This window comes from Macaca thibetana, chromosome 14 (assembly GCF_024542745.1).
Source record: "Macaca thibetana thibetana isolate TM-01 chromosome 14, ASM2454274v1, whole genome shotgun sequence".
Lineage (NCBI taxonomy): Eukaryota > Metazoa > Chordata > Mammalia > Primates > Cercopithecidae > Macaca > Macaca thibetana.
This window is the reverse complement of record NC_065591.1, coordinates 9,303,142-9,317,318: the sequence shown is the minus strand read 5'-3', so window position 1 is coordinate 9,317,318 and position 14,177 is coordinate 9,303,142. Positions and strand designations below refer to the sequence as shown.

Genomic DNA, 14,177 nt, shown 5'->3' with positions numbered 1-14,177 from the left:
TTACAGGTGACTTCCCATCCCTTGAGCCAAGGCATGTGAGCTCTTGGCTCCCGCCTGTTGTCACCACTCCAACCAGATATTGGCACAAATACTACTATGTCAGGGTTGTAGCCAATTTCTTAATGTAGGTGCTGATTTCCTTAATGATTTATCCCATCGCTCCTCTTCTTTTTTTTTTTTTTTTTTTTTTTTTTTTTTTTTTAGATGGAGTCTCACTCTGTTGCCCAGGCTGGAGTGCAGTGGCACGATCTCAGCTCACTGCAACCTCTGCCTCCCGGTTTCAAGCAATTCTCTGCCTCAGCCTCCTAAGAAGCTGGGATTACAGGTGCCCGCCATCAGGCCCAGCTAATGTTTGTATTTTTAGTGGAGATGGGGTTTCACCATCTTGGTCAGGCTGGTCTTGAGCTCCTGACTTCGTGATCCACCCACCTCAGCCTCCCAAAGTGCTGGGATTACAGGTGTGAGCCACCACGCCCGGCCCCCATCTCTCCTCTTTAGAATGGCCCATTGGGATCCATTTTGTTAACACCAACAATTAGTTTCACACCCAGCGTGTAAGCCAGAAGGGTGTGTTCACGTGTCTGCCCATTCTTGGAAATACCAGCTTCAAATTCACCAACACTAGCAGCAACAATCAGGGCAGCACAGTTAGCCTGAGATGTGCCTGTAATCAGGTTTTTGGTAAAGTCTCTGCATCCTGGGCCATTGATGATGGTCACATAAGACCAGTACTGACTGGTCTTAATTGCCAGCAGGGAGGTAGCAGTGGTGATAGCACTCTCACGTTCAACTTTTAGCTTACGCAAGACCCAGGTATGCTTGAAGGAGCCCTTTCCCATCTCAGCAGCCTCCTCAAAATTTTCGATGGTTCTTTTGTGGATCCCATCACACTTGTAAATCAGATAGCCAGTAGTGGTGGACTTGCCCAAATCAGATGACAATGTTGAGCTGAGTCTTTTCCTTCCCCTGCACCCTTTCTTTTGAGATGGAGTCTCACTCTGTTGCCCAGGCTGGAGTGCAGTGGTGCGATTGCAGATCACCGCAGCCTCAACCTCCTGAGCTAAAGCCATCGGCCAGTTCCACCTCTGGAGTAGCTGGAATTACAGGTGTGCGCCACCACGCCCAGCTAATTTTTGTATTTTTAGTAGAAATGGGGTTTCACCATGTTGGACAGGCAGGTCTTGAACTCCTGACCTCAAGTGATCCACCTGCCTCCACCGCCCAAAATGCTGGGATTACAGGTGTGAGCCACGGCACCAAACCCCCATTTTGGCTTTGATTTAATGGTGATTTTCACGACACCTGTGTTCTGGCAGCAAGTCCATTGCAAGAAAGCTCCACTGACCTACATAGATTCTATTATAAACATCTCCATTCTACAGATGAGAAACTGAGGCTGAGTAGTTATGGGAAACTCCTACAGCTAGTAAGAGTCGTGACTCAGAGCCCATGACACCATCCTGCTTCTCCAGCGTTCTTTGCTTCCCTACTTTCCAGAAAACATGAATTAGGGAATCCTGACAGGGAAATAATTTGACGTTGTCCTGCACATAATGGGCACAATAGGAGTTGGGTGGATGAATGAAAGCAGGGATTTGGGAAGCAGGGGAGAGGTCCTTTGGAGGACTGTGACAAGGGTTTACGCTTGGATAGGGTGGGCTTGATCACCCGGCAGAAATGAGACGAGTGATCACAACCTCCCCCACCAATCTTTCCAATGACTTGGGTTTACGCTTCACCACAGAGAAGGAACTTTTCAGACGCTCCCTTGGCCGCGCACCCGGGATCGGAACAGCGCTGTCACTTGCGATAAAATCCCTGGGCCGGAGGAAGAAGGGCGCAGGCCCAGGCGAGGCGGCGGCGGTCGGAGGCCGGGCCGGAGGGGTGGGGACAGGGAGGAAGCGGAGTCCGGCGTTCCGCTCCGCTCCAGCTCGGTTTCATGTCCCGCCAGGCGAAGGATGACTTCCTGCGGCACTACACAGTGTCGGACCCCAGGACGCACCCCAAGGGCTACACCGAGTACAAAGTAACCGCGCAGGTGAGGTGGGGCCCAGCGCGTACTTTACCCTTTTAACTAGAGGGGCGCCGAGTTTTACCTTAAGGAAAGGCGCTGCAGCCACCACTCCCTTTTTAGACGACAGAAATGGGTTTCCCCTTTAGGCGGCGGTTGCAGTACAAGGGTTCGTTTACTTCTTTAACCATCAGCGGGGCGGGGCCCTGAGTGGGCGCTGTCTTTTTTTAAAAGGGCGTGGATGGCCGTTCCCGGACAAGCAAGGCGTGTATGCCCACGCCCGGCGTGTAGTGTCTGGGCATCAGACTGTGAATTTCTGTAAATTAACATGAAAACTCTGGTTTAACCCAATTATTAGTACTCCAGTCTCGTAGAGTTAAGTTTTGTTTATTGGTTTGTTTGATCTTACATAAAATCCCTTTAACGAGTTTAACCGTTTTTAATTTTTCAGAAAATAATACTGGTCAATGGTTAAAAAAAATTCATGCAGTTCGGAAGGATTTAAGGAGTAAGTCGCCATATCAAGGTCACAGCAGGAAGATAGATAGGCTAGAGTTGATATATGAAGCGATAGCAACATCATAAGCACAATTTATAGAGAGACATGGAGGAAACCATGAAAATAATTAAAAATAGTAAAACAGGACACCTGTAGAATGATATACAAGAACGGGTAACAAGAAGGTCCCCAGGGAGAAGAACTGTGTCACTGGGGACAGAAGTTGGGGAAGACTTTTTACTGTAAGTTTTTTGTACTTTTAGAATTTTCAACTAGGCGACTATTAAGCTGGTGCATTAGTTAACTATAAAAGCAAAGCAGGCACGTAAGGACACTTATAAAGTGTCTAAGTGCAGAATCTTAGCTATTTAAAATATGCTTTCCCCAAATCGTTTGTCTTTTCCATGCCTAAAAATAAATGCAAATAAGGCCGGGCTCAGTGGCTCATGCGTGTAAATCCCAGCACTTTGGGAGGCTGAGGGAGCAGATTGCTTGAGTTTAGGAGTTCAAGATGAGCCTGGGCAACACAGTGAGACCCCAGCTCAATATTAAAATGCACACACACACACACACACACACACATACCCCTTTTAAAAAATGCAAATAAAAACGTTGTCCCTGGGAAGATAGACTGGAGGTGGGGTTGGGGTAGGAAGGATGTGGCAAGGACTGTAACCTTTTATTATAAGTCTTCCCAGTGGCTTTTTTGTGTTGTTGTTTATTTGTTTATTTTTTTGAGATGGAGTCTGCACTGTCGCCCAGGCTGGAGTGCAGTGGTGCGATCTCGGCTCACTGCAAGCTCCGCCTCCCGGGTTCACACCATTCTCCTGCCTCAGTCTCCCCAGTAGCTGGGACTACAGGCGCCTGCCACCGTGCCCAGCTAATATTTGTATTTTCTGGTAGAGATGGGGTTTCACCTTGTTAGCCAGGCTAGTCTGGAACTCCTGACCTCAAGTAATCCACCAGCCTCACCCTCCCAAAGTGCTGGGATTACAGGTGTGAGCCACCACACCTGGCCTCCCATTGGCTTTTTAAACCAAGCAACATGCATTATTTTGATATATTTTTGTACATATTATATATACAATGTATTATATATAATAAATATATAAAATATAAAGCACATTCTCTCACTCTCTCTCCCTCTGTCTCTCTCTCTCTCTCTCTCTCTCTATATATATATATATGTGTGTGTGTATATTTTTTGAGACAGAGTCTTGCTCTGTTGCCCAGGCTGAAGTACAGTGGTACTGTCTCAGCTCACTGCAGCCTCCACCTCCTGGGTTCATGCAGTTCTCCTGCTTCAGCCTCCTGAGTAGCTGGGATTATAGGCGTGTGCCATCACACCCAGCTACTTTTTGTGTTTTTAGTAGAGACAGGATTTCACTGTGTTGGCCAGGTTGGTCTCGAACTCCTGACCTCAAGTGATCCTCCCCTCGGTCTCCCCAAGTGCTGGAATTACAGGCATGAGCCACCGCACCTGGCCTATATTTTTATTTTATTTTATTTTATTTTATTTGCGACAGAGTCTTGCTCTGTCACTTGGGCTGGTGTGCAGTGGCATGATTCGTGTCTTACTGCAGCCTCAAGTTCCTGGATTCAATCCGTCCTCCTGCCTCAGCCTCCTGAGTAGCTAGGACTACAGGCATGTGCCACCATGCCTAGCTTAATTTTAAATTTTTTTGTAGAGACACAGTTTTGCCATGTTGCCCAGGCTGGTCTCAAACTCCTGGCCTCAAGCAATCCTCTCATTTTGGCCTTCCAAAGTGTTAGGATTACAGGCCACACCGTACCTAGCTTCCTGTGGCACTACACAGTGTCAGGCCCTAGGTCCGACTAGCTAACACAGTGAAACCCCGTCTCTACTAAAAATACAAAAAAAAAAAAATTATAGAATTTTTTTTTTTTTTTTAGATAGAGTCTCGCTGTGTTGCCAGGCTGGAGTTGAGTGGCGTGATCTCAGCTCACTGCAACGTCTGCCTCCTGTATTCAAGTGATTCTCCTGCCTCAGCCTCCTGAGTAGTTGAGACTACAGGCGCCTGCCACCACGCCTGGCTAATTTTTGTATTTTTAGTAGAGACAGGATTTCACCATGTTGGCCAGGCTGGTCTTGAACTCCTGACCTCAAGTGATTCACCCACCTCGGCCTCCCAAAGTGCTGGGATTATAGGCATGAGCCGCCACACCTGACCACTCAATGGTTTTTAAATAGTTTCTTTTACCAGAATATTTTAGGCAAGTCTCTGTTGTCAAAAGCCAAGTCCAAGGTTTTAGTTCCAGCAATCTTTCTTACCTAGTGTGTGATCTTCTATGGCCACACCTCTCAAAGCCTCCATTTCCTTATCTCTTAAATGGGCATGTTAATTGTGTCTGCCTCAGTGGGATCTAGGATAAGGAATAGATGTTTTTATTTATTTATTTAGTGTGTAAGAGACAGGGTTTCACTCTCTGCAGTCTGGAGTGCAGTGGTGTGATCTCAGCTCATTGCAACCTCTGCTTCCCATGCTCAAGTGATCCTCTCACCTCAGCCTTCCAAGTAGCTGGGACTACAGGTGTGCCACATCACCACACCCAGCTAATTTTGTGTATTTTTTGCCGCTATTGGGTGTCACTATGTTGCCCAGGCTGGTCTCAAACTCCTGGACTCAAGTGATCTGCCCACCTGGGTCCCCTAAAGTGCTGGCATTACAGGCTTGAGCCACCGTGCCTGGCATAGGATATATTATTAAACTGTCAAGTACCCTAAACCATAGGGCATTATTTTAAAATTATTATGAACATAACATGATGAAAACTGAATCTCGTTTTCACTTCAGACCCAAGTCTGCCCTTCCAGGGACCTCAGCTCCAGCGATGGTTTCTTCTGTGTCCAGGGCACTGAAGCACAGGACCTTCTCCCTCAGGGAAGGAGGTTCCTGAGGCAGAACCTCCCTTCTTTGGAGACTTGGGGTTCTTTGGTTTCAGAAGGAGATGCAGGGCCATCGCCTGTTCAAGGAACCGGGATAAAAATTGTGCTGATGGCCGGGTGCTCACGCCTGTAAGTGTGAGGCCGAGGTGGGCGGATCACTTGAGGTCACGAGTCCAGACCAGCTTGGCCAACATGGTGAAACCCCATCTCTACTAAAAATACAAACATTAGCAGGCGTGGTGGTGCATGTCTGTAATCCCGGCTTCTTGGGAGGCTGAGGCAGGAGAATCGCTTGAACCTTGAAGGCAGAGGTGGTAGTGAGCTGAGAGTGCACCACTGCACTTCAGCCTGGGCGGCAGAGCAAGACTCCATCTCAAAAAAAAAAAGTTGGGCTGAGGTTGGAGCAGACCAGACGGGCCTTTAGAGGTCCTTCTATTTGACAGATGGAGAAACTGAGGTACATAGTAGGAAAAGTTTCTAAAATTATACGGAAAGGCTTAAAGCCAGGATGCCTTGACGCCAAAGGCCAAAGGCCATTGCCCCATGAGGGGGACTAGGAGGCACCTGGGGCAAACGGGGTGAGAGGGTGTCAGATGGCGGTCTCTGGTCTCAACCAGCTCTTGCCTTTCTTTCTCAGTTCATCTCAAAGAAGGACCCAGAGGATGTCAAAGAGGTGAGGCTCCTGGGAGGAAGAGGGCCCATTCTGCAGCTCCAGATCTGGAAACTGTCAAGGGGCAGCTGGTAACTCTGCTTGGACACCGGCCCTCCTTCCTCCCTGTCCCTGGGCAAGGGGCTGCTGCAGCTGCATCCTGATCCTCACCCACCCTGGGGGCAGGCTGGGCACCGGGGGCGGCTGCCTCCCACCATTGCCGGTTCTGGGCAAGTCTCATGTCCCTCGTAGGTGGTGGTCTGGAAGCGGTACAGCGACTTCCGCAAGCTGCATGGAGACCTGGCCTACACCCACCGCAACCTCTTCCGCCGCCTTGAGGAGTTCCCTGCGTTCCCCCGGGCCCAGGTGTTCGGTAAGTGTTAGATCGGGGTACTCAGGCCAAAGATGAAGGGAGCGTTGGACAAAAGGGGACCTCTGCCAGTGGGGGCTGGATAGAGAGGGCCTGAAACTCTGGGCAGAGACATGTTTGGAAGGGCTTTTAGAGATGACCTCATTTGACAGATGGGGGAACTGAGGCTCAGAGCAGCCTAACGCTTACTGTGTATTGCACCTTTTAACATTCCTGTTGGGCTGGGCATGGTGGCTCACACCTGTAATCCTAGCACTTTGGGAAGCCGAGGTGAAACTCCATCTCAAAAAAAAAACAACAAAAATCCTGTCTTTATTAGCTCTATTTTATTTTCCTTTTTTTTCAATTTTTTGTTGTTGTTGACAGCCTCACTTTGTCACCCAGGCTGGAGTGTAGTGGTGTTATCTTGGCTCACTGCAACCTCCACCTTCCAGGTTCAAAGGATTCTCCTGCATCAGTCTCCTGAGTAGCTGGGATTACAGGTGCACACCACCATACCTGGCTAATTTTTGTATTCTTAGTAGAGACGGAGTTTCATCACATTGGCCAGGCTGGTCTTGAACTCCTGATCTCAGCTGCTCTGCCCGCCTTGGCCTCCCAAAGTGCTGGGATTACACGCCTGAGACACTGCACCCAGCCTATCTCAATACTTACTATATTGATTACATGTTGCAGTGAGAATATTTGGGATATATTGGGTTAAATAAAATATTAAAATTAACTTGTGGCTGGGCGTGATGGCTCACACCTGTAATCCCAGCACTTTGGGAGGCTGAGGCAAATGAATCACGAGATCAGGAGTTCGAGACCAGCCTGGCCAACTTGGTGAAACCCTGTCTCTACTAAAAATACAAAAAATTAGCTGGGTGTAGTGGCGGGCGCTTGTAAACTCAGCTACTCAGGAGGCTGAGGCAGGAGAATCGCTTGAACCTGGGAGGCCAAGATTGTGTCGTTGCAGTCTAGCCCGGGCGACAGAGTGAGACTCCATCTCAAAAAAAAAAAAAAAAAGTTGTTTCTTTTTTCCTTTTATTTAATGTAGCTGCTAGAAAATGTAAAATTGCATATGTAGCTCATATCTGTATTAGACAGTGCTGAACAGTTGCTCGCGTCTGCGTACTCACGTGAGATGTTCTTTGTTGTTGTTGGTTTTTGTTTTTGTTTTTTGAGACAGAGTCTTACTCTGTCACCCAGGCTGGAGTCCTGTGGCATGATATCAGCTCACTGCAAACTCTGCCCTCCCAGGTTTGAGTGATTCTCCTGCCTCAGCCTCCCAAGTAGCCAAGTAGCCTCCCAAGTAGTGTGCGCCACCACACCTAATTTTTTTACTTTTAGTAGAGACGGGGTTTCACCATGTTGGCCAGGCTGGTCTTGAACTCCTAACCTCAAGTGATCCACCTGCCTTGGCCTCCCAAAATGCTGGGATTATAGGTGTGAACCACCACGCCTGGCCAAGATGTTCTTTTGTTCTTTTGAAGCAAGGTGAAAGATTGCTGTTGTCAGGTTATGCCAGGCCAGTGGGGAAGTACCACAGAATGGCCACACAGTAACGACCAGAGTTAGCCTGCACTGCATAATACCTAGGACAGAGCAGTGAAACTGTGACTCGCACCTGTGATCTCAGCACTTTGGGAAGCCAAGGCAAGGTAATCACTTGAGCTCAGGAGTTCAAGACCAGCCTGGGCAACATGGTAAAACCCCATCTCTACAAAAAATACAAAAATTAGCCAGGCATGGTGGTGTGCACCTATAGTCCCAGCTACTTGGGAGGCTGAGGCAGGAGGGCGGCTTGATCCCAGGTGGCAGAGGTTGCAGTGAGCTGAGATTGTGCCACTGCACACCAGCCTAGATAACAGAGCCAGGCCTTGTCTCAAAAAACAAATGGGGGCTACTTGCTGTGTGACCTTGGGCAAGTCACTTTCCCTCTCTGAGCCTTACTTTTCTCCTCATTAGATCAAAGCCATCAGAAATGTTTTTGTTTCTTGTTAACTACCTAGCTCCCCCTGTGTAGGATGTGATATTCACAAGGGCAGAGACTTGTTCCTCCTCTGTTCACCTTCTGAGTCTAGCATATAGTAGGTGCTCAGTAAACATCTGGCAAATGAATGAATAGGGAAATTGATCCGTCCTGGAAGCCCCTCCCTCACCCCAGGAGGAGCCAGAGAAGATTGCTGGGAGAAGGAGTAGGAGGGCAGTGAGTTGCTCAGAGCATCTCAGGCAGGACCAGGAAAAGTAGCCTTGGGGCAGAAGCCCCTATAGGTCACCGCCACTCTCCCCTGTTCCTTGTCCTGGGGGCTGTAGGCCGATTTGAAGCCTCAGTGATCGAGGAGCGGCGAAAGGGGGCAGAGGACCTGCTTCGCTTCACCGTGCACATACCCGCGCTCAACAACAGCCCCCAGCTCAAGGAGTTCTTCAGGGTATGTGCACCTTCCACCTTACCAGAACTTGGGCCACTTACCCACCCACCAGATTGCACCCCATGACTCCCCATGGCTGATCTTTCTGTCCTGCAGGGTGGGGAGGTGACCCGACCCTCGGAGATGTCCAGGGACCTGCACATCCTGCCACCCCCTCTGATCCCCACCCCGCCCCCTGATGACCCCCGGCTACCCCAGCCGCTCCCTGCAGAAAGGAGGGGACTTGAGGAATTGGAGGTGCCAGGTACATCAGGGTGGGAGGAGGGAACCAAGGCTGGAGGGTACAGAGTGGGGAGGGGGCCACACTCACTCCTCAGTGGTCTTAGTGAGAAATGGGCGTGTGTCCAGGTCTATCACTGACTGGCTGAGGAACTTTGGGCAGGTCCTTTTCCTTCTCTGCACTACAGTTTCTTAATCTGTAAAATGGGCATAAACCCTAATAACGGGCTTGTCTATGCCCATGGTTGCTGCAAGGGTTTAGAGAGAGAGTAATTCCATTTTGAAAGCTGAGAAATAAATGCGGGTATTCATGACCCCAATTATCTCTTCCTCAGTGGACCCCCCACCATCCAGCCCTGCCCAGGAGGCCCTGGATCTTCTCTTTAACTGTGAGAGCACCGAGGAAGCGTCTGGTTCCCCTGCCCGAGGCCCCCTCACCGAGGCTGAGCTGGCCCTCTTCGACCCCTTCTCCAAAGAAGGTAATGAGCTGGGTCAGCCGGGAAGGAGCCAGGGCAGGACATCCTTAGGACAGGGAGGAGGGCAGAGCCCCACTAGCCTGCTCAGTGCCTGCGCAGATCTGGGAAAGACGTCCCCTCAGTAGTGCTGCCCTGTGGACCAAGAGCAGCTTCAGTGAGAATGAGCAGCTCCGTGCCAGGGCTCGTGGTGTGGTGTGCTGGATGCACCTGTGCAACAAGTAGCCATGAGGAAGGAAAGGAGGCACTTCCCACGTTGGGGCCATCTCACTGAGAAGGCTTTGGAAAGAGCCGGGTCACACTGCTCTGGGACATTTTAGTTCCTTCGCTGTAAGCTCGTGGTGGGATTTCCTGGCTGGCCAGGGTCTGGCTGCAGATCCTGAAGGCAAGAAGCCTGCTGGTCAATGGAAGTGAGTTCTGAGCTCAAAGAGCAGCTGCAAAGGGAAACCCCTCTGGGGGCCTGGAGCCACTGGCATTTGGGGATGCCGGAGATTGAAGGGCCCCCTGATGGAGGTTAGGGTCCTGGGCACCTTCTTGCTGTGAGATCCTGGGACTCGACAGTCCCAAGCTCTGAGGCACTGGAGTTTTTCATTCTAAAATTCGCCAAGGCCTGGCACATTGGCTCACACCTGTAATCTCAACACTTTGGGAGGCTGAGGCAGGGAGATCCCAGGAATTCAAGACCAGCCTGGACAATATAGCGAGAGCCCATGTCTGTTATTCTTTTTTTTTTTTTTTTCTGAGACAGAGTCTCACTCTGTTGTCCATTCTGGAGTGCAGTGGCGCAATCTCTGCTCACTGCAACCTCCCGGGTTCAAGCGATTCTCTGGCCTCAGCTTCCCGAGTAGCTGGGACTACAGGCACACGCCACGGTGCCTGGCTAATTTTGTATTTTTAGTTGAGATGAGATTTCTTCATGTTGGTCAGACTGGTCTCAAAACTCCTGACCCTCAAGTGATCCACCCTCCTCGGCCTCCCAGAGTGCTGAGATTACAGGTATGAGCCAAAGTGCCCTGCCTCTCACTTTTCTCGTTCTGCTTCCTCCTGTTCCTGCTACTGCCTCTCCAGGGTTGGGGAGTGGGAAGAAGGAATGGGAGGGAAAGGCAGTGTTGGTGTCACAGGGCTGTTGTGTCTGGCCTCTGGGTGGCAGGCATCCAAGTGCTCTGTCCTTGTGTCAGCTGAGCGCCTGCCTGGGCAGGAGCTTTTCTATTTTCTCTTTTTTTTTTTCCCTTTCTTTTTTTTCTTTTTCTTTTTCTTTTTTTTTTTTTTTTTGAGATAGGGTCTGGCTCTGTCACCACGCTAGAGGGCAGTGGTGTGATCGTGGCTCACTGCAGCCTCTACCTCCTAGGCCCAAGCGATCCCCCCACCTCCGCCTCCCGAATAGCTGGGACAGAACCACAGGCATGCACCATCACGCCCAGCTAAGTTTTTGATTTTTTCTAGAGACAAGCTCTCACTATGTTGCCCAGGCTGGTCTCAAGCTCCTGCACTCAAGTAGTCCTCCCACCTCGGCCTCCTGAAGCGCTGGATTATAGGCATGAGCAACTGTCCAACCAGGATCTTTTCAAGACCCTTCACACACAGCTCCAGTGAGACTCACTCAGCCCATGGGGAGAGTCCCCAGAGCCTGGAGCTGCAAGGCTTCAGAAAACCCCTGAGATTCTCGAAGTCTCCTATTCTAAGATTATTCCAAGGCTTGGAGCATTTCTACCCTCAGCCTGGTGTTGTTGGCCTAGCATCCTTCAGGGAAACTTTCTGGAGGGGATTTTTGGATTTCTAGGTCAACTGGAGTCAAGAGGGAAATAGGACCAGTGACCCAGAGCTCACAAACTAAAGTGAGTGTGTACCTAATGAAATAATTAGGAAGGTAAGGCTGTGTTTTTTTGTTATTGTTGTTGTTTCTTTTTTTTTTTGAGACGGAGTCTCGCTCTGTCGCCCAGGCTGGAGTGCAGTGACGCGATCTCGGATCACTGCAAGCTCCGCCTCCCGGGTTCACGCCATTCTCCTGCCTCAGCCTCCCGAGTAGCTGGGATCACAGGTGCCCGCCACCATGCCCGGCTAATTTTTGTATTTTTAGTAGAGACAGGGTTTCACCATGTTAGTCAGGATGGTCTCGATTCCTGACCTCGTGATCCGCCCACCTCGGCCTCCCAAAATACTAGGATTACAGGTGTGAGCCACCGCGCCCGGCGGTAAGGCTGTTTTTACAGAAGCACATGAACCCTATCTATCAAATACATCATGGCCAGTTTTTGATCCACAGACGACTTCTGGATTGCTCTGGCCTTGGTCCCCTCTACTGGGGACAGGCTGATACCCTGATGAACAAAAGAGGTCTTGGGTTGGGCAGAGGGCCTGAGAAAGGAAGGGCTAGTCTGGTCGGAGTCCTCCCTTTCTAATTGCAGAAGGCGCAGCCCCCAGCCCCACCCATGTGGCTGAGCTGGCAACGATGGAGGTGGAGTCAGCAAGGCTGGACCAGGAACCCTGGGAGCCAGGAGGGCAGGAGGAGGAAGAGGACGGGGAAGGAGGGCCCACCCCTGCCTATCTAAGCCAGGCCACAGATCTCATCACCCAGGCCCTGCGGGATGAGAAGGCAGGCGCTTATGCTGCCGCGCTCCAGGGCTACCGAGATGGTGTACACGTCTTGCTTCAGGGAGTCCCCGGTGAGTAGGGACTGAGGGTGGAGGGTCAGGCCTGGGTCCCAGGTGGGGCAGTGATGAAGGGAGCAAAAAGCAAGCAATTCACAGAGCAGGAGCCCTTTTGATCCTCACTGACCAGCTGTGTAACCTGGGCAGATTTTTGTTTCTTTGTTGTTTGTTTGTTTGTTTGTTTGTTTTGAGACAGAGTCTTGCTCTGTCGCCCAGGCTGGAGTGCAGTGGCGCAATCTTGGCTCACTGCAAACTCCACCTCCCGGGTTCATGCCATTCTCCTGCCTCAGCCTCCCGTGTAGCTGGGACTACAGGCGCCCGCCACCGCAACCGGCTAATTTTTTGTATTTTTAGTAGAGACGGGGTTTCACCGTGTTAGCCAGGATGGTCTCGATCTCCTGACCTCGTGATCCTCCCGTCTCGGCCTCCCAAAGTGCTGGGATTACACGCGTGAGCCACTGCGCCCAGCTTGTTTGTTTGTTTTAACACCTCTTGTGGCCTCAGTTTTCTTTTTTTTTTTTCTTTCTTTCTTTTTTTTTTTTTTTTTTTTTGAGAGTCTTGCTCTTGTCACAGGCTGGAGTGCAGTGGCACAATCTCGGCTCACTGCAACCTCCACCTCCCAGGTTCAAGAGATTCTCCTGCCTCAGCCTCCTGAGTAGCTGGGATTACAGACGCCCACCACCATGCCTGGCTAATTTTTGAATTTTTAGTAGAGACGGGGTTTTGTGATGTTGGCCAGGCTGGTCTTGAACTCCTGATCTCAAGTGATCTGCCTGCCTCGGCCTCCCAAAGTGCTGGGATTACAGCCGTGAGCCACTGCACCCGGCATGGCCTCAGTTTTCTTGTTTGTAGAATGGGAAGAATGGACGCTGGGCCCCAGAGAAGAGGGAAAAGCACATGGTGATACTCTGTGAATTGTAAAGGACCAGACCAAGGGTTCCAACTAGACCAGTAGTGCCCAGGTGCCTCAGCTGAGCAGTCTCTCTCCACAGGTGACCCGTTGCCTGCCCGCCAGGAAGGTGTGAAGAAGAAGGCAGCTGAGTACCTGAAGCGGGCAGAGGAGATCCTGCGCCTGCACCTGTCTCAACTCCCACCCTAACAGGGAGTGGGCCCTTCCCTGGGACTCTCGCTCCTGCACTGCCAGCCCCTTCTCCTCTCCCCAGGGCCTAGCCCCACCTCCTGGTCTTGTAATCGCAGGGGCCATTTCTGTAGGTAACTGGACCAAGCATGAGAAAAATAATGAATTCTCAGTTCCCTGATTACACTTGCCACCTTGGAATCAAGGACTCACACTTCTGACCCTGCCTGTCTTTTTGTGTTTTTCTTGAGATGGAGTCTCACTCAGTCACCCAGGCTGGAGTGCAGTGGTGTGATCGCGGCTCACTGCAACCTCCGCCTCCCAGGTTCAAACGATTCTCCTGTCTCAGTCTCCCTAGTAGCTGGGATTACAGGCATATGCCACCATATCCAGCTAATATTTTGTATTTTTAGAAGGGACGGGGTTACACCATGTTGGCCAGGCTGGTCTCAAACTCCTGACCTCAAGTGATCCACCCGCCTCAGCCTCCCAAAGTGCTGAGATTACAGGCATGAGTCACTATGCCCGGCCCCTGCCTGTCTGTCTTGATGTGTGAGCAGCAGCTGTGGTCATTAAACCATTAGTTTACCCCTCTAGAAGTGGGGTCTGCAAACTCCCACCTGCAGCCAAATCTGGCCCACCCCCTTTTTAATGTAAGGCCTGTGAGCTACAGTGGTTTTTACATTTTTTTAATGATTAAAAAAATCAAAATAATATTCTGTGACAGAAAGACAGATGAAATTTATATGTAACAGGTGAAAATTATATGAAATTTAAGAGTCTATAAATAAAATTTGTTGGAACACAACCAGGCTAATTCATTCAGTATTGTGATGGCTGCGTTCGCGCTACACCGGCTGTTGAACAGTTGCAGAGTTGAGTCTTTGCCGCCTGCAAATCCCAAAACA

General features: G+C 50.3%; 2 protein-coding genes across 3 annotated transcripts in view; both read left to right on the top strand.

The window, feature by feature from the left end:
* Positions 1–14,177, top strand: part of VPS51 (VPS51 subunit of GARP complex) — a 148,382-nt gene that overhangs the window by 57,450 nt on the left and 76,755 nt on the right. The window lies entirely within an intron of this gene.
* SNX15 (sorting nexin 15) lies at positions 1,480–14,077 on the top strand. 2 transcript variants are annotated; one of them, XM_050757255.1, is made up of 8 exons: positions 1,480–2,038; positions 6,056–6,091; positions 6,320–6,440; positions 8,736–8,851; positions 8,948–9,095; positions 9,406–9,549; positions 11,949–12,206; positions 13,184–14,077. In XM_050757255.1, the coding sequence occupies exons 1-8, from the start codon at positions 1,940–1,942 to the stop codon at positions 13,288–13,290; spliced, it is 1,029 nt and encodes a 342-aa protein (XP_050613212.1). In that variant the 5' UTR covers positions 1,480–1,939; the 3' UTR covers positions 13,291–14,077. The 2 variants fall into 2 exon arrangements, with proteins under 2 accessions (XP_050613212.1, XP_050613214.1); XM_050757257.1 differs by lacking the exons at positions 11,949–12,206; positions 13,184–14,077 and adding an exon at positions 10,987–11,927.

What these genes read in the sequence shown, in the direction of transcription:
- SNX15 (XM_050757255.1), top strand. Translation starts at nt 1,940, where the DNA reads ATGTCCCGCCAGGCGAAGGATGACTTCCTGCGGCACTACACAGTGTCG. An exon ending in CCCCCGGGCCCAGGTGTTCG is followed by an intron (nt 6,441 to 8,735) that starts GTAAGTGTTAGA and finishes TGGGGGCTGTAG; the next exon opens with GCCGATTTGAAGCCTCAGTG. An exon ending in TGAGGAATTGGAGGTGCCAG is followed by an intron (nt 9,096 to 9,405) that starts GTACATCAGGGT and finishes TCTCTTCCTCAG; the next exon opens with TGGACCCCCCACCATCCAGC.